At 39.7% G+C, this 18145-nt stretch overlaps 1 protein-coding gene across 1 annotated transcript; it reads left to right on the top strand.

The window, feature by feature from the left end:
* Positions 1–7839: 7839 nt before the first annotated feature.
* Positions 7840–16650, top strand: gstp1.L (glutathione S-transferase pi 1 L homeolog; the record flags this gene model as incomplete). The annotated part of the gene is given in 6 exon segments (NM_001088783.1): positions 7840–7875; positions 8893–9005; positions 11953–12040; positions 13892–13995; positions 15443–15550; positions 16462–16650. Coding segments are annotated over 6 exon segments (638 nt in total), but the record flags the coding sequence as incomplete, so codon positions are not given.
* Between the last annotated feature and the right edge of the window lie 1495 nt (positions 16651–18145).

Here is an 18145-nt window from a genome sequence, read left to right as displayed (position 1 = left end):
ATTTTTCTTGGGTAACCAGATTCCCCCATACATTTTCTAACATATGGAACACAAACTATATAGTGGGATCATGTGTAGGGCATTATTACAACTCTATTGTCTTTATTAATGTTTCCAGGGCTTGTGTAATGTAATGTATTTGCTGCAACATATACGTCCATTCAACTTTAAATTTCCCGCCGTAGACCTCTAGCGAATTTGCGCTAGGCAGAAATGAACACTAGCGCATCTTCACTTTCAATTGCTTGCATTGCTGAAGTAACGCTAGCGAAACGTCACCACGATGAAACTCCGCATTCCAGTGAATTAGCGAATTTTCACCTAGCGAAGTGTAGCGATGGGTGCGAAGCGGTCGCTGGCGAATTTTCACCCTCGAGTAAATCTGCACCATGGACTGGTAAACTGCTGACTTGGTCTATAAACATGGTGTCAGAGGCTAATAGCCTGTGTATGACCCGCCATCACTAGGATAAAGTTTAGGATCAGTGCTGTACTCAGTTCTGTAGTAAAACCTTAGGATTTTCCATGACCACTGACAGTAAAATCCTGTTAGTTTCTTCACTGGAGTAGAACCTTCTTGTTTTTATGCTAGATAGAGTACCAGATACAGCAGAGCACACAAGTAAAGATCTTGTCATTTGGCCACCAACATAAAAGCCATTGTCTTTTAACATAGCAAATGTGTTACTGTCAGGTTTGACCACTGGTGAATGGCTGGCAGGTAGAAGCCTATGTGCTATATAACCCGGGCAGTGCATGTAATTGAGATGATGAAAGGCAGTAGTCATGTTGCAATGAAGAAAAGAAGATTTAATGAAGGACAAGGACACAACAAAGTATGAGCAAGCATAAAGAGATATCGAGTACTAATACGAATCCAGTGGTTGAAGGCAGGCAGCTAGCAATGGCAGGTCACTAAAACAGGCAGAGGGTCTTGACAGGCAGCAAACAAGGAATATCCAGTGAACAGACCGAGGTCTGGGGCAGGCTGCAGACAGAAGCAAAATCCAATAACAAGCTGAGGTCAATACCAGGAAATCATACAAGAATCAGGCAGGGAACTGGAGTGGGGAAAGGGGGCACAAAGTGGAGAACCAGGCAGGACACGGGCAGGAACAGGTAGGGACTCAGGAAACAGAGGCAGGAATCAGGCAAAGGAACTGCAGGTGAGATCAGGCTTGGGAGCTTTGATGATTAAGCACTCACTGTTGTGTGAGACAAGTTTATACAGTCTCAGTCTCTCTAATGTTTGGGGTGGGGTAATATGGGGACGTCTTTGCTCTGATCTAAATACGGTAAAAAAATCCATTAACTCATCTAGTAACTAATGGAAATGTTGCAATACTAAGTTTGTAGTTCTGGGTTCTTAACCCAGGAAACCTAAACACATAAATAAAATCAAACTGATGAAATTCTTAAAATGTGCTAAGGTTTTTGGTGTATATACCTTGTGTGTCTAGACAGACCCAATGGTTTGGTATCTGCAAGTGAAAGTCTCCTTCTCTCCTGACTACTTATTCCCTTCTATCACTTAAGACAAAAGATCATTAACTCACCATCTTGCCTCCCACATGGAGGCCTGTGCCTGGGATGGGTGCGAGGAGCTCTGAAAACACTGGCAGGCAAGAGTGCCAAGAAATTCTTCAGGCAGGAACTTCTTCTCGGTCTCAGCAGGAAAAAGTCTCAATATTTTTATCCCTTGACTTATTACCTCCTGAAAATTCAGAGCATAAAATCATTAACTCACCATCATGCTTCCCACATGGAGGCCTGTTACTGGGATTGGTGCAAGGAGCTCTGAGAACACTGCTAGGCATGAGTGACCAGTTATAGGTTAGAGAACATGTCCCTGTGGAGCCTGCAGACAAATGAGTGTTCCTGAAGGCTGTACAATCTCTGGAGAAATTACCCAAGTTTGTTGAATCATTTGTAGTTAATAAGCACGACATTCTTATTTCTAAACTGGGAATTGAATTAGTTCCTCTTATGTAGTGCTTAAAGAACCTTTATAACATAATATTTATTTATTCATTTCTGCTTGTCTAAAAGAAATATATAGAGGTCAGTGTATCATTATTTCTAGTCAAATCTAGAGAGCCTATGTAGGGTTGGTCCCCAAATTTCCAACGGGAAGTTTTTAACCTACTCTATATTTCCATTTAGTTTGAGGTTGCATGAACTTTTGATTAAGATGCCCTGTATGTTGAGTTTTATCATCCGTTAATATGCTCACACACTATTTTCAAGCTCTTCTAGAAGCCACCTCACCAAACGAGGTATGCCCAGCTACAGACCATTTGCAATTGGTATTTCATTACTATTATCTAGGTTCTTTTTAAGGCAACTTTTTGTTCTTCTATCTGCTGGTTTGAATGGAAACCTTTAGAATGGAAATGCAAAATGGAAAAATAAGAAAAATGAATAAAAGCTGCAAGATGTGTCTGTGGCTTCAATTTTAAAGTGAACGAACCCTAATCTGAAAAATAATTTAATAATAAAAATGGCTGTGATCTCATTGTGAAAATCAGAAATACTAGGGATGCACTAAACTTAGGGTTCAGTTTATAATTTGGCCAACCTGGAGTCCTGAGTTCCTGCCAAAAACGAATCCCATAAAAGTCACGTGACTTTAAAGCTCTGTAAAACTAAAAACCACAATTTTTTGTGCAGAAAATATGCAAATTCTAAATTTCCCCTCAGATTGGAATATGCAAATCTGTTGTTGTGGATTCAGTATTCAGATAAAACAATTCTAAAATCTTGATATGACCCTATCAGTCTGTTAATTCCTCTTGCTCCCTGCACTCCCAGGAAGGCATATTATTCAAAAAGACCATAAAAGTTAAAAAAAAATACTGCTAACTGAAAATGTTGATCATAATGTTTATCTGAGGGGGGGTCACACTGGAACCATTCCAGCATCATATAGAAATCAACCAATCAAAACTTGGAAACCAATTTATCAACATTCTCAGTTTTCTAGAGGTTTTTGATACCATGAATAAACTCGTTTTCTTTAAAACCACAAAGACCAGATCATTTATTAAAAAATCAAAATATCAAAAGCACAAGCAAACAAAAAATGTTGCCCGACGTGCTAAAAGATATTAAAACCTCAAAAACCTCTACAAATTTTAGTTTTTCGGACAATTACCAGCAAAAAAAATCAGAAAATTTCTAAAAGTCCTAATGGCTAAAAAATGATTGAATAGAATCAACGCAGCTCCCATTGACTTCTATAGGGCCTTTATGAATCTCAAGTTTTTTGAGTTTTATATAAATTTTTTAAAAATTAATTTTTAGAGAAAAAATTTAATTCATAAAAAAAAAATAGAATTAGGAATATTAGTAGGCACAGTTGCTTTCCTAATATGTTACTGTTCTAGTACTAGTGCAACGTAGCACCTATTGTAGGCGTTGGAACTGGGGGAGGGAGAAGTGTAGGGCCAGGGGTGCCAGTGTGTCCGTCCCACTACCTGGATCACATTTTGTGCTTCTATGGATTCAGTTCTCAATGTACCTGATTAGAAAAAAAACCTTTGTGGGAAAAAAATGATGCTGGAATTGTGGGTAAAAAATCTGGGTATACAAACAAAATGAATTGCGTCCAAAATTGTACTTTACACAATGGACTTGTGGTTGCAAATGAACCTTTGGACCTTGTATATACTTGTTATCACTATATATGTGCATTGGCAACGTTGCTCCAGCGAGAGAGAGATACGAGGCACGTGCGGGCGAGCTGATTGGTCGGGATTCACTAAAGTTAATAAGTAACGACTGGATTTATGACTGGAGATTAGATAGGGAAGCCAAACAGCCGGGAATGACTTGGCTTAAGCAAACACTTCATTAGCTCTTCTTTATTCACAACACTCCTGAAATATTTCATAGCAAGTCCTCAGTGCGAATATTTGGGGGACTTTGTATCCTAGCAAAAATCATTCTTTTTGGGCTTCTACTAATGATGGGCGAATTTCTCCCCAAAAATTCGCGCAGCCGCGAAAATTCATGAAATTCAAACGTTTTCACGAAAAAATCGTGCAATTCGAACGTTTTCACTAAAAAAATCAAAGAATTCAAACGTATATTCGAAAAAATCGAGCAATTTAAACGTTTTCACGAAAAAAACGTGAAAATCGATAATTGACTCTGACAAATTTTCGCGGGAGATTCGTGGATTTATTCGCCGGCTGCGAAATGCGGAAATTCGCCGCAAATTCGTTCCAGGCTAGTTTATTCGCCCATCACTAGTTTCTACATACAGCGACACCCTCATTTTATGTTTTTTTCTCTAATTGTATATTGGTTTTTTTTTGTGGTCCCACCAATATATAATACATTTCCTGGATTAGACATTTTCCTGGATTTTATACCATTTTTTTCTGGTCCCCTGAAAAAACGTCAAATGGGGGTTCTACTGTATATTAATAATAGATGTTAAGAGCATTGTATCATTAGAATCCAATTGTGACAGAACTGTTTTTAGTTAAAAATACAATCCAATCCAAATACTGAGTCTCACAACGGGTTCTTCTCACTATACCAGTTCCGCCCCATCCCCTCGCTCTCTCATTGTGACTCAGCAGAAGCTTTTCTCCAGTGAGGCCACATTCCAGTCCTGACATGATTATGAGTTGGAAAGAACTTCTCATACAGGGACAATAAAGATCAAGAGCCCAAGGTACAGGGGTTCCAGTATTAGGTTTACACCAGGGTCATAATTTGTACTACTCAGCACTTTTCTATAGTTCACTCAACAAGTTTTATTCTTACCCTTATACTGGGGTTTTCCAGATAACAGATCTTACTGTAATTTGGATCTTTATACTTTAAGTCTACTAGAAAATCATGTAAACATCAAGGGGGTTATTTACTAAAATCTGAATTTATCTCATATTTTATTTTAAAAAAAGCCCCAACTTAACTCCCATGCTGACATGATTTATTAATAAAATAACCCAAATTAATCGGATCGTGAAAAAAATCAATAAATAGAATAGCTCAAATTTTTGAAATTGACTTATATTATATTGGAAGGTCTGCGAAGGGGGGTTTTCAGATTCAGGGTTTTTGCAGCATCGGGGTATAATAAATCACAACAAATTCAGTTTTCTAGTGAAAAAACCTTTTCAAGTTTTTTTTCAAGGCTGATTTTGCTTCCAATAAGGATTAATTATATCTTAGTTGGGATCAAGTACAAGCGACTGTTTTATTATTACACAGAAAAAGGAAATCAATTTTTAAAATTTTGATTATTTGGATAAAAGGGAGTCTATGGGAGATGGCCTTTCTGTAATGTGGAGCTTTCTGGATAATGGGTTTCCATTTCTGGATAACGGTACCTTGGCTGCTGACCAGTAGAGCAACGTAAAGCTGCCCTCATACTGGTTATTTGGGGATATGGTCAAAAAAACAGATTTGGACCTGATTCGGTCACCCACACTCTGGGCAAAATCAGGCTGATCTGATCTTTGACCCAGGGCTAATGAAAGGATCACATAGAGGGGCCTACAAACCCATTGGATAAAAACCACATCAATGTGCCAATGCAGTTCTCTTTGTATTGGCAAAATATAATCTGCCTGATAGATATCTGCTCCGTTTTTGACCATGTATCAGTTGGGCAAGCCCGTCTGTGGGCCCCATAAGCAGACAATAAGTTGCCAACTCAGTCGGAGTTGGGTAGTTTTATCAGTCTGTATGTATGACCTTAATACTGTGACCACACTCACCTGAGGCCTTGTCATGTTGTTAGAGGAAGGTGAGATGGAAGCTGAACTGTAACACTCAACACACAAGAGCTTGAGAAATAAATAGGCACCAGAGACTGTTAACCATCAATAGGGTTTATTTTCGCACAGGTGCTCCATTGAAAAATTGTGAGGCAATGTATACTGAGTGGCGTAGCACCGACAAAGAGGCGCCATTATCATAAGGAGATGGAACTTGAAAATGTAGGGCTCACTATTCCGGCACACCTCCGTGTAATGAATCCCTTGTAGGGGAATTAGAAATGATTTAGTGGTGTAACTATAGAGGAAGCAGACCCCGCCATCATGGGGGAGGCCCAGGGGTTGGGGGGTCTGAACATTGGGGTCTGCTTCCTCTAAATCCTCTCTGCACTCCCATTGGACACTTTCAGTAGCGTCACTAGAGGGGGGCGGGCCCTGGTGCGTGATGTGCAGCTGGGCCCCGCCCCCCTCCATACGGCCGCATTTGTCAGTGGCGCACGGGCTGCCGGGGGGCCCTGAGGGGGTGCCCTGGCCCGCTCGCACCCCCTGCTCCCCTGGTAGTTCCGCCACTGCACTTTTTGCCATGTAGATGTGCAGGTAAGTTACTGTGCGCACCTGACACTGGGTCCTTCCAAAGCTTTTTCTGCAGGGGGGGCCCAACACATTCTTGTGACGCCACTGGAATTACTAATATCCCACTAGCACTCCTCAGTAGTGATGGGCGAATTTATTTGCCAGGCGCGAATTTGGCAGTTTCGCTGCCGGTGAATAAATTTGCGAATTTGCCGAAAAATTTGCTGGCGAAAATTCGACGGTGTTGAAAAAATTTTCACTTTCGATGCCAGCGTCAAAATCGCAGTTTCACCAATTTTTCGCCAGTTTCGCGAATTTGAATTTCGCTGCGAAGCTACCATAAACTGCACTCACTAGGATAGCCTATCTAAGTACTATCTACAGTATCTAACTCTAACCAGTGGGCCAAGAAAGCCAGACAGTTTATTAATCTTAATTCTAATCTATATATATATATATGTAACGTCATTTATCATACACTGAATTGCCAGTCATGCTGCACTGAGACCTTTGTCTGCCAGCTGATTGGTTTCCATGGGTTACTAGACCAGCAAACTCTGAGACTATGACATTCCTCCCAAACTCACAATACCTGTTTTGCATAATTCCCTCGCTCTCATTGTGACTCAGCACAAGCCTCTCTCTATATTAACTTGTGCCGGGGAACAGTCAGCAGTCAGACGAGCTTTTATCCACTGAAAATAGTCGCCGTTTCCAGCCCATCCTGACAAGTAAGTCATTCTGTTCACTGGTGCTAATGGGGGTACTGCTATTTTATTTCTAACATCTGTGTTTCTTATTATGGAATAATCCCATTTCTCTGATTGGCTGATATCATTCATATCATTATCTTGCCTTTATGAAAAAGTCTAGCGACTAAAGGGGTCGTACACCTTTAAATTAACTCTTAGTATGCTGTAGATTGTGATATTCTGAGACAATTTGCAATTGGTTTTCATTTTTTATCATTTGTGTTTCTTGACTTATTTAGCTTTTTATTCAGCAGCTCTCCAGTTTGCAATTTCAGCCATCTGGTTTCTAGGGTCCAAATTCCCCCAGCAACCATGCACTGATTTGAATAAGAGACTGGGATATGAATAGGAGAGGCCTGAATAGAAAGATGAGGAATAAAAAGTAACAATAACAATACATTTGTAGCCTTACAGAGCATTTGTTTATTACATGGGGTCAGTGACCCCCATTTGAAAGCTGGAGTCAGAATCTTAGAACTGCCCATTCCATAACATACTAAAAATTAACTTAAAGGTGAAGCACCCCTTTAATATTATGCTCTAATATTTGAACACAGTAATACCTACCTGCACTAGCAGTGTCAGAAGCTTCTGTTAAGGCTGTGGCACACAGAGGATTTTATGTACCAATCTAAATGGCAGGATTCCTGATTCTCTAATAAAAAGCACACAAATACAGTTATTAAGATTATCAGCTATTTATAAAACACCAACATATTCGGCAGCATTGTACAATAAGTGGCCATTTAATAAGCTACTTCTCATTTCTTTCCCCCCAGTGCCTGGCTACGTCCTCACCTATTTCCCCGTCAGAGGTAAGTGCACATAAGAACAAATGTCTTTCAGTCGTGTAAAACTCTACCAAAGCCATGTGTGAGTACTAGCGATGGGCGAATTTTTCCCGTTACGCTTCGCCGAAAAATTCGCGAAACGCAAATTTTGACGCCGGTGTCCAAATATTTTTGATGCTGGCGACAATTCCGACGCTGGCGACAATTCTGACGCCCATTAAAGTCAATGGGCGCCTAGAATTGTCGTCCGCGTCAGAATTATCGCCAGCATCAAAACTATTTGGACACCGGTGAATTTTTGCAGTAACTTCGCAAATTTATTCGCAGGCGGCGAAACACGGAAATTCGCCGCGAATTTGCACCTGCCGAATAAATTCGCCCATCACTAGTGAGTACTTACTGTACCTATTAGCAGTGAGATTCCCATGAAGGACTGGGAGAGACAATACAGTCACCCAGTGAATAATACAGTCCTTATCTAGATTATAACTCAGGATAGTGTATGCCTTAGGGGAAATAGTCCTCGCATACTTCAATATGGTATTTGAAAATTGGAGGGAGGAATAGCACCCCAAGGCCTGCTTGTTCCCTCGTCTTGTTGCTGAGGGGCAGCAGAACATGTACAATAAAAGCAAATGCATAGAGTACTATGGGATCCGTTATCCGGAAACCCGTTATCCAGAAAGCTCCAAATTACGGATAGGCCATCTCCCATAGACTCCATTTTATCTAAATAATCTACATTTTTAAAAATGATTTCCTTTTTCTGTGTAATAATAAAACAGTAGCTTGTACTTGATCCCAACTAAAATATAATTAATCCTTATTGGAGGCAAAACCAGCCTATTGGCTTTATTTCATGTTTATATGATTTTCTAGTAGACTTAAGGTATGAAGATCCAAATTACAGAAAGATCCCTTATTCAGAAAACCCCAGGTCCCGAGCATTCTGGATAACAGGTCCCATACCTGTACTATTATTATTATGCCTGTGCTTCCTGGTGATCACCTAATATCTGGCACCCCATCACTCTCTCATAGGAAGGGCTGAACCTATCCGGCTGCTGTTGGCAGATCAGGGCATTTCCTGGAAAGAGGATGAAGTGCAGATTCCAGACTGGTTTTCAGGAAAAGATGCCAGAAAGAAAGAGGCGGTGAGTTTTTTTTCTTAAAGGGCATGTAAAGGCAAAAAAATAAAATCCAATTTTTACTTTCTTTAATGAAAAAGAAACCTATCTCCAATATACTTTAATTAAAGAATGTGTACTGTTTTGTAAGAAACTTGACTGTATGCAGTGAAATTCTCCCTTCATTTACTGCTGTGGATAGGAATTGTCAGACGGTCCCTAACTGCTCTGCAGGGAAACAATCATACTTATGTACAGCAGGGGGAGCTCCGCCTTACTTCCCAGCCATGCAGAACTCAAGCAGCTTTGTTTGTTTCCCTGTAGAGCAGTCGGTGACTGTGTAGAGATTTGTATTGGATTTTATTTTTGCCTTTACATCCCCTTTACTGTTTCCAACTCCAGCTGCAGGGACAAAGATCATGGAGCCAGATTTAAACAGATAAACTGGGATTCTATTTGGAGGATTATTTTGCTGCAGCCACTGGTTCTGCAGAGTTGGAGAAAGTTTGTATTAAACAATACAAAAACTATAAAATCCACATTAGATTACATGACAACACAGGAGCCAGTGCAGTCTGTATATTCTGATTATTAATCAGTCTTGTTGTATCGGCTTCTGGCAGATATTATTTGACTTGTGATGTTTTGATCATTTATGACGATCCCTAAGCAGCCCAGACCACACTGAGCATGTGCACAGTCTTGGTCTTGCAAAGATGTATAACAAAGTTACAAGATGGTGACCCCCTGTGGCCAACTTTGAAAGCATAAATCATTTGTTTGATTAGGCTTGTGGTGCAGTAAGTTCATGTTTATGTTTAGTATACAAAATACAGCATTTCTAGCCTTATTCTATTTTACACTTTACTTCCCCTTTAATACTATATCACTACTATATCCCCCCTTACTTACATCTCATTCAGATCTGCCAATGAGTGCAGGCCACAATGGGGTGTTGTACTTACCCCCAGCCCTATGACAGGAGGGAAGCACAGGACTTGCACTCACCCACTAAATCACTATGGTGTGAGCTTTTGTCCCCCTTAGTGCTCTTTAACTTGCATATTGTGTGACAGTAAATCACCCCTTATATCAACTTGAACCCCTTGATGTGATTAAGGAGTATATAAAGTATATAAAGAGAATAATGGTGCCCTATTTTACATTATAGGAGTATTAAAAGTCACAGAGGAGCTTCATGAACATACAAAAGTACTCTGCTACTCTTGCATACCTCCCAACTGTCCAGTTTTGAGCGGGACAGTCCCGCTTTTGACAGCTCAACTCACAGTCCAACGTTTGTACTGAAATGTCCCGACTTTCACTGCACTGAACAGCCAGAAAAAGATACAAAGTTTCTAACTTAATTAGCTTTTGACAGAGAGCCCAGAACAGCCACCAGATGCACTAAGATACTTTTGTAACAGTTTTGAGATAAGCAAATAAGTAATTGTAACAATTAAGATAAACAGGTCTCTTGGGAGAATTTAGACTCACAGCTTAAAGGGCAATTCACCTTCATTAGCAAAATTGTAATAACTGAAAAAAAACACAGAAATGTGTTCAAAGTGCATAAACTGCCACTTTTTGTAAAATGAACATGGTAATTAGGGAGTGTGGCCACAAAATGGGCGTGGTCAAAAAAGTGACGCGCTACGCTTGGCAACTCTTTCTGTCCCTCTTTTTATTTCCTAAATGTTGGGAGGTAAGCTCTTGTGCTACTGCATGTCACCCAGACATAAAATTCTGTATAACAAAAGTCCAATTTTTATTTTTTTTTATTAAAGCAACCGTACCTGTTATAAAGATATTTAAAAATCTCAGCTGTCAATCATATATCACCTGGCATGTGTCTATGCCTTAGGCCTCGGGCATAAAGGCGGGGCAGGCTATTACTTTCACTTTCCATTCTGCTCTTCACACATTCCCCGTTCCTCTTCACGGCCTGTATTTGTGGGCTTGGGTATCGGGTCCCCCATTCAGGCACATAAATACGATTTTGCCATGATGCAAAGCTTTCCTTAATAACATTATTCACAAAATGGCAGCTGCCTGCTTGCAGGTTTATCAAGGGTCGAATTTCGAGTTCATGGGAGTTTTTTTTTAACTCCCATGAACTCGAAATTCGACCAAAATTGACCAATCGGAATTTATTAATTAATTCAAATTTTTCAAACTCGGGTGAATGGAATCGAGTAATGGCCCACCTAGGTACGAAACGCATTAGGCTAATGTATGTCCTAATAAAGATTTTTCTTAACTTTTAAATAGTACTTGGGCTACTTTCTCACTTTAACAGTAGGTCCCTCCCGATTTTTTGCCTGATTTATCCCACTAAACGATGGTTAACCCTTGGACTGGGGGTTCCTGGGATGTGACTTTTTGATTTAATTGAACTAAAAAATTTTGTTGCTTTAAAAGTAAAACTGCACACCACAGCAAAATTGCATATTTGAATGGAATTGACCCGCAAACTGGAATCGAATTCAAATAGAATTCAATTCGAGTTTATTCTCCGAAAAAACTCGAATGTCAGGAAGGCAGCAAACAACTCCAAATTGATCCCAGGTCATCCCCCATAGGCTAAAACAGCAATTTGTCAGGTTTAAGGTGGCGAATAGTCAAATTCGAATTCTTAAATGGCCAGTGTATGATACATTTTCGAAAACCGAACTCAAATTTTTTTAAAAACTTGAATCCAATTTTAACTATTCCCTAGTCGAATTTCACAAAAAAAAACCTCAAAAATTCTAATTTCAAAATTCTAATTTGAAATTCTAATTTTTACTCCGACCCTTGATAAATCAGCCCCTTAGTAAATGTTCATTAATGAGCCTCATATTCAGTAGGAGCACATACCTCTTAATTATCCTGGCTTTCTTTATACTGTTTGAGGTCTGTACCCTGAGAGACTATCCTAAAGAGCTCTCCTGGCTTTTTAATCAGCTGTTTAACCAATTTCTTTTTGTTTTAGGTATTCGGTCAGCTGCCTCAGTTTCAGGATGGAGACTATGTCCTTTATCAGAGTAACAGTATTCTAAGGTATCTGGGTAATAAACATGGTAAGTATGATACCTTTAACATGAGAAGTTTTAATTAAATATTAAACGAATATCATCTACATGTGTGTGATTGTTCTCATGGAATGTCATCAACAGCCAGAGCTTTTGCCTCTTTATAGGTCCCTGGTGAGGCCTCATCTGGAGTATGGGGGCAGTTTTGGACTCCAGTCCTTAAGAGGGATATAAATGAGCTGGAGAGAGTGCAGAGACTAAGTGCAACTAAATTGGTTAGAGGGAGGGAAGACTTAAATTATGAGGGGAGACTGACAAGGTTGGGGTTGTTTTCTCTGGGGGAAAAAAGGTGCTTGTGAGGGGACATGATTAGAGTTTACAAGTACATTAGAGGACATTATAGACAAATGGCAGGGGACCTTTTTACCCATAAAGTGGATCACGTACCAGAGGCCTCCCCTTCAGACTAGAGGAAAAGAAGTTTCATTTAAAGGAACAGAGTAGGGGGTTCATCACAGTCAGGACAGTGAGGTTGGGGAATGCACTGCCGGTTGATGTTGTGATGGCTGATTCAGTTAATGACTTTAAAGGATAATTCAACCCTTTAGCAAAAAAAACCCTACCCCCCACCCCACGTAGACCCCCTCCCTCCTCCCCCCAGCCTAACTGCCCCCCCCAGGGAAATGCCCCTAACTTTTTACTTATCCCTTGGCGCAGATTCAGGCATCAGAGTTCCACGCAGCCATCTTTCGGGTCTTCGGTAAGCTGAGACGGAGACAGGTGAAGTGGCGCATGCGCAGTTTGAGCAATTTCCCGGTTCATGACAACTGTGCATGTGCCGAAATGGACGGAAATTGCCAAAGCGCCGGAAGAAGACACAAAGACCCAGAAGATGGCTGCGGTGAACTCCGATGCCTGAATTAAGGGGCAAATTTATCAAGGGTTGAATTGAAAATTCAAAGTAAAAAAATTCGAATTTCGAGCTATTTTTGTGTACTTCAACTATCGAATAGGCCAAAATTCAATTTGAATTTGAAAAAAAATTATTCACTATTGGAATATCGAAATTTATCATGTACTGTCTCTTTAAAACTTCGACTTCGACTATTCGTCATCTAAAACCTACCGAATTGCTGTTTTAGCCTATGGGGGACCTCCTAGAACTTATTTGGAGTGATTTGGTGGACTTTGAAAAATCAAAGTTTTTTGGGGCAAATCCTTCAATTCGAATTCGATCGAATACGATAAAACTTAGATTCAAACTATTTGAATACAGCCAATTCACCCACAGAAGAAAACTTCAATGTTTTTAATAAATTTCGGTTGGTCTTTTTTTCTTCGAATTTCGAAGTTATGGGAGTTCAAAAAAACTCCCATTACTTCGAAATTCGACCCTTGATAAATCTGCCCCTAAGAGGGACTTGGATGATTTTTTGGACAGACATAATATCAAAGGCTATTGTGATACTAAACTCTATAGTTAGTATAGGTATGGGTATATATCATTTATGTGACAGTAGGGAGGGGTGTGTGTATGGGGCTGGGTTTTCATTTGGAGGGGTTGGACTTGATGGACTTTGTCTTTTTTCAACCCGATTTAACTATGTGACTATGTAACTGTAAGATATGGAATTTGTGGATACATTAGATAACGAGATAACTTTTAGCAATTGAACAAAATACAGGGTTACTGAAATACTGAAATTCAGTACAAAGTTGATCTAGGGACTGGTCTGACTTCAATCTCGGAGTCAGGAAATCATTTTTCCCCCTCTAGGAGAAACTTCAGATGGGGGTTTTCTACTTTAATAAAGGAAGTGGAATGATTTCCACTGCTATACAGACCATGAAAGTGTTATATAGTGGATGAAATATAACTATTGTCTCCGCATTTTACAGGACTGACTGGAGCCAATGATGAGGAACGTGGTCACATAGACATGGTGAACGATGGCGTGGAAGATCTGAGACAGAAATATGGGCGGCTTATCTTTTTTGAATATGTAAGTATGGAAGTGGCTGGAAATTTTCAAGGTGTAACATTACGACATTGGATTAAGATTCAGGGCAGTGATACTTTATTTGGTATTAATCAGATCCAACAACGTTGCATAAACCATCATGACATTTGGGGGTTTATTTACTAAAACTCCCATCCATGATTTTACTTAATTTAATTGAAAGTGTTGATAATGTCGGAAGTGTTTCCCTTCAGGACTACAGGTGAAGCTCCCATATTAATGACATAGGTAGAATGGGTGTTGTGGCCCCATGAATGATCCCTATCACCACCACTCACCATCACTCCTTTTACTAAAGTTCTCACAGACACTACTTTGGGATGAAAAGCCCACAGTAAACTTGATATAATGTAACTATATGCGTAATCAAAGCATAATTACCATCAATTTTGAAAACATTTGTCCAAACAGATTACCTCAATTATCCACTGAAGGAAGCTCTTGGGGGGGATCATGTTCCCCACTCTATTAAAACCCTGAGCTTGGTACTTTATACTACTCCAGTCTCAACATTGGCTTCTAGCCATAACTGATCTGGGAAGAAGATATCGGCACACAAGGCATTACCGTTGCAGGGAGCAACCTGCTTGTTTATTGTGCCGAAATGCAACGAGCAGTGTCCTCCCTGCAATGGTAATGCCTTGTGTGCCGATATCTTCTTCCCATTTCGATTGTGAGGTTGCCGGATCCTCTAATATTGTGCACCGGGCTGATCTCTACAAGGGTGTGCGATTGTTCCAATTGCTTATGTTATAGTCATAACCACCAGCTTTAGACCCAACCATTCGCCTACTGCCCATCTCTGAGCCTGGCTGAGACTGACAATTGCATCACCCACCAACTGTTGTTACCTCTTAAGTGGGTGGGGGGAATTAAAAGAAGCCTTTTCTCTCTTTAACCCCCCCTAAAAAAAACCTTACTGCCTAACCCCCAACCGATTACTAACAGGACCACCTTGTCCATAACCCCTTTGCTAAGGGACATCCCCATCTACCCATATGATGGTCATGGGCTAATGAGGCACCTAAGACAGTCCTGGCTTTCTAGCTCAGACACAGTGGTACAAATTACTACTCTGTAGTAATTCGGGAGGGGTGGACAACATCTCACAAAATCTGTTGAATTCTCATTTAATTTCTCTCTTTAACCCCCATTAAACCTTACAGCACCCCCCCAACCAGTTTCTACTCGGACTACATTGCCTGTAACCCCTATGTTAAGGGACCCACATTGCATTGCCAATCACTTTGAATTTGGCACCATCTGCCAACATGCTGATGTCCTGATGAAACCCCTGTAGGCTAATGAGGAACCCAAATCAGTCCAGGCTTTCTAGCTCAGAACAATGGTACAGTGGTGCTGCTAGAAAACTTTGTATATCTTACAAAATATGCAGAATTCTCCTTTAAATTGTTGTTTTTTTCCACAGGAGACAGGTAAAGATAAATATCTCAAGGACCTTCCCAGTCAGTTGGATTTCTTCGAGAGGATCCTTTCTAAAAATGCTAATGGATCTAAATTTGTTGTGGGACAGAAGGTACTTATAATTACTAGAAGTATCATTGTTAGCAGGAATGTAGGATGTTGCAAACAGGGATGGGCGAAAAATTTGCATTGAAGTCAATTGGGTGTCAAAATAATTTTCACGTGCGACAATTTTGATGCAAGCGTCAATTTTTATATGTGTGACTATTTTGTCCAAATGCATTAAAGTCAATGGGCGTCTGAATAATTCTGGCGCACGACAATTTTATGCGCATGACTATTCTGACACGCAACACATTTTTTGGTCTCGTTGGATTTTCGCAAATGTATTAGTGCCTGGCGAATTTATTCGCCCATGACTAGTTGCAAATAGAAAATGTATCATTTACATCTAGAAGTGCGGGGAAGTGTGGCAGAAGCTTCAGGGGTGGCATCCCTTGGGCACATTTATTATTTTTATTATTAACATGTATTTTTAAGCTCCAACATATTGTACAGAACTGTATAATAGAAGGGTGTCTACATATGTCTCCATGCTTTTAATCACAAGCTGGCCACATGCAAGCAGAGATTTTACCAGTAGCCTGTTCATGTTCATATAAGGCAAAACTAAGGCCACCCTGAGTGAGGACACACAGAGAAATACATTGATATATTAGCATATGACCTGTTTTATATGTTTATTGACTGTATGAAACTTGGGGTAGCCAAAAAAATCTTTACTCCAGACAGATATCAAGTGGCACAGCCACAACGTCTACCAAAAAGTCAAGTGTGAGGTAGAGCAGCCTTTGTTACATCATCCAGCCACACAAAATGATGGTTGGGCCCTTTTTATGTGAAAAACAATGTTCAGTGACCCCAGATGATCTTGAAGCAGCTTGAGGTTGGGGGGATGGTTATTGAACGGGGTGTGAGCTTTGCCATGTTCATAAAGTGATTTCTCTCTTGTTCTTTCCACAGATTTCCTTTGCTGATTATAACCTCCTGGATATCCTTCAGTGTCACCTTGATTTGTGTTCAAAGTCCCTTTCAGCCTACCCTTTGCTCACTGCCTATGTTGAAAGACTTGTTGCCCGGCCAAAAATCAGCGAATACTTAAAATCAGATGCCCGCAATAAACGGCCTATCACCCCCAAACACAAAAAGTGACCAAAACAAATGACACCCCAAAATGGGAAGTGATTTTTATTCATTATTTTACCTGTAGGGTCTCAGCATCTAATAATAGCTACATGAGTAACTTAATACCATATGCATTTAATAAATACAATTTATATACAAATAAATTCCATCTATTTCCAAATAACTGTATCGTTTCAGTTTTTTTCTAAAACAAGTTCCAGGTAAAACTATATATATATATATAACAGGGTACATACTATATCTGTTAGCACCAGGGCATTAACCCTCTTTGAAGTGTGTGCAGCAGTCTCACAGACTTTATATATATATATATATACACAACCGTTTCCAAAAAAGTTGGGAAACTGTATCTGACATTTCTTTTCCATCATAGACACTGATCTTTTTGTGGCCACTCACTCTAACTGTAAATGGTCCAACAGTTTTCCCAATGTTGTATATAGGTTACACATACAGCTCAATCCATATGCCACACAACATGATTTATATTCTCCCTGTCCAAAATAAATCTCCTTGCCCTTCTGAACATACTTACAATTAACGCATTTGTTATATCTATACATTGCTATAACGGTGATAAAACATGGCTATCATCCCTCTTTTCTCTTTTATTTTCTCTTAGTCTTGATAGAACCAACATTTCTTTCAAACTACTTGCACGTGTTTCAATTATTTTCGGTTTATCCCACATAAACCATGATAGATCCTTGTCTTGTTTCAATATTTCCCAATTTTTATGAATTACATTGTTTATCGTGTAACTATCTGCATTACAATCTAGCACAATGGGGACAATTTCCCTTGTATTCTTTAACCTTATCTCACATTTACTTTTAGGAATCATAAGTTGTGATCTTCGATTTTATATATACAGAGTTCAGGGTATCCCCTATCTCTCAATCTATCACTCAATTTATCCGACTGTTTATCAAATTCACTGTCTCTTGTGCATTTCCTTCTAATCCTAAAGAACTGTCCAATGGGCACATTATCAACCCAATGATGGTGATGACAGCTCCAATAATTAATATAGGAATTGGCATCCACTCCTTGAAGAAGGTAGAGGTGATTATTTGACCATCTACTGTATAATATCGATCCTTAAATCCAGAAAGGTAATTGACTCAGGTAATTGACGGTACATTGAATTAACCCACACGTTCTCCTCCTGCCACAGACCCACATACAATCCTGGATAATTAGGAGCAAAGGGTGTCCCATTGCCGTCCCACAGATCTGTCTGTGAAATAACCCTTCAAACTCAAAATAATTATAGTTTAATATAAATTCCATTTATATCCCTCTTAAGGACTGGAGCCCAAAACTGCCCCATATTCCAGGTGAGGCCTTACCAGGGACCTATAAAAAAGCAAAATTATGTTTTAATCCTCTGAGTTAATGCTTTTTTTTAACAGGTGAAGCCAGGCGGGTTTTTTTTTGGTGCATTGTATCTAAATGTGGAAAACACACTATGCATGCTGATCATGTGCAGACACATTGC

This window comes from Xenopus laevis, chromosome 3L, assembly GCF_017654675.1.
Source record: "Xenopus laevis strain J_2021 chromosome 3L, Xenopus_laevis_v10.1, whole genome shotgun sequence".
In the NCBI taxonomy this organism is placed as follows: Eukaryota; Metazoa; Chordata; class Amphibia; order Anura; family Pipidae; genus Xenopus; species Xenopus laevis.
This window is presented reverse-complemented; position numbering and strand designations above follow the sequence as displayed.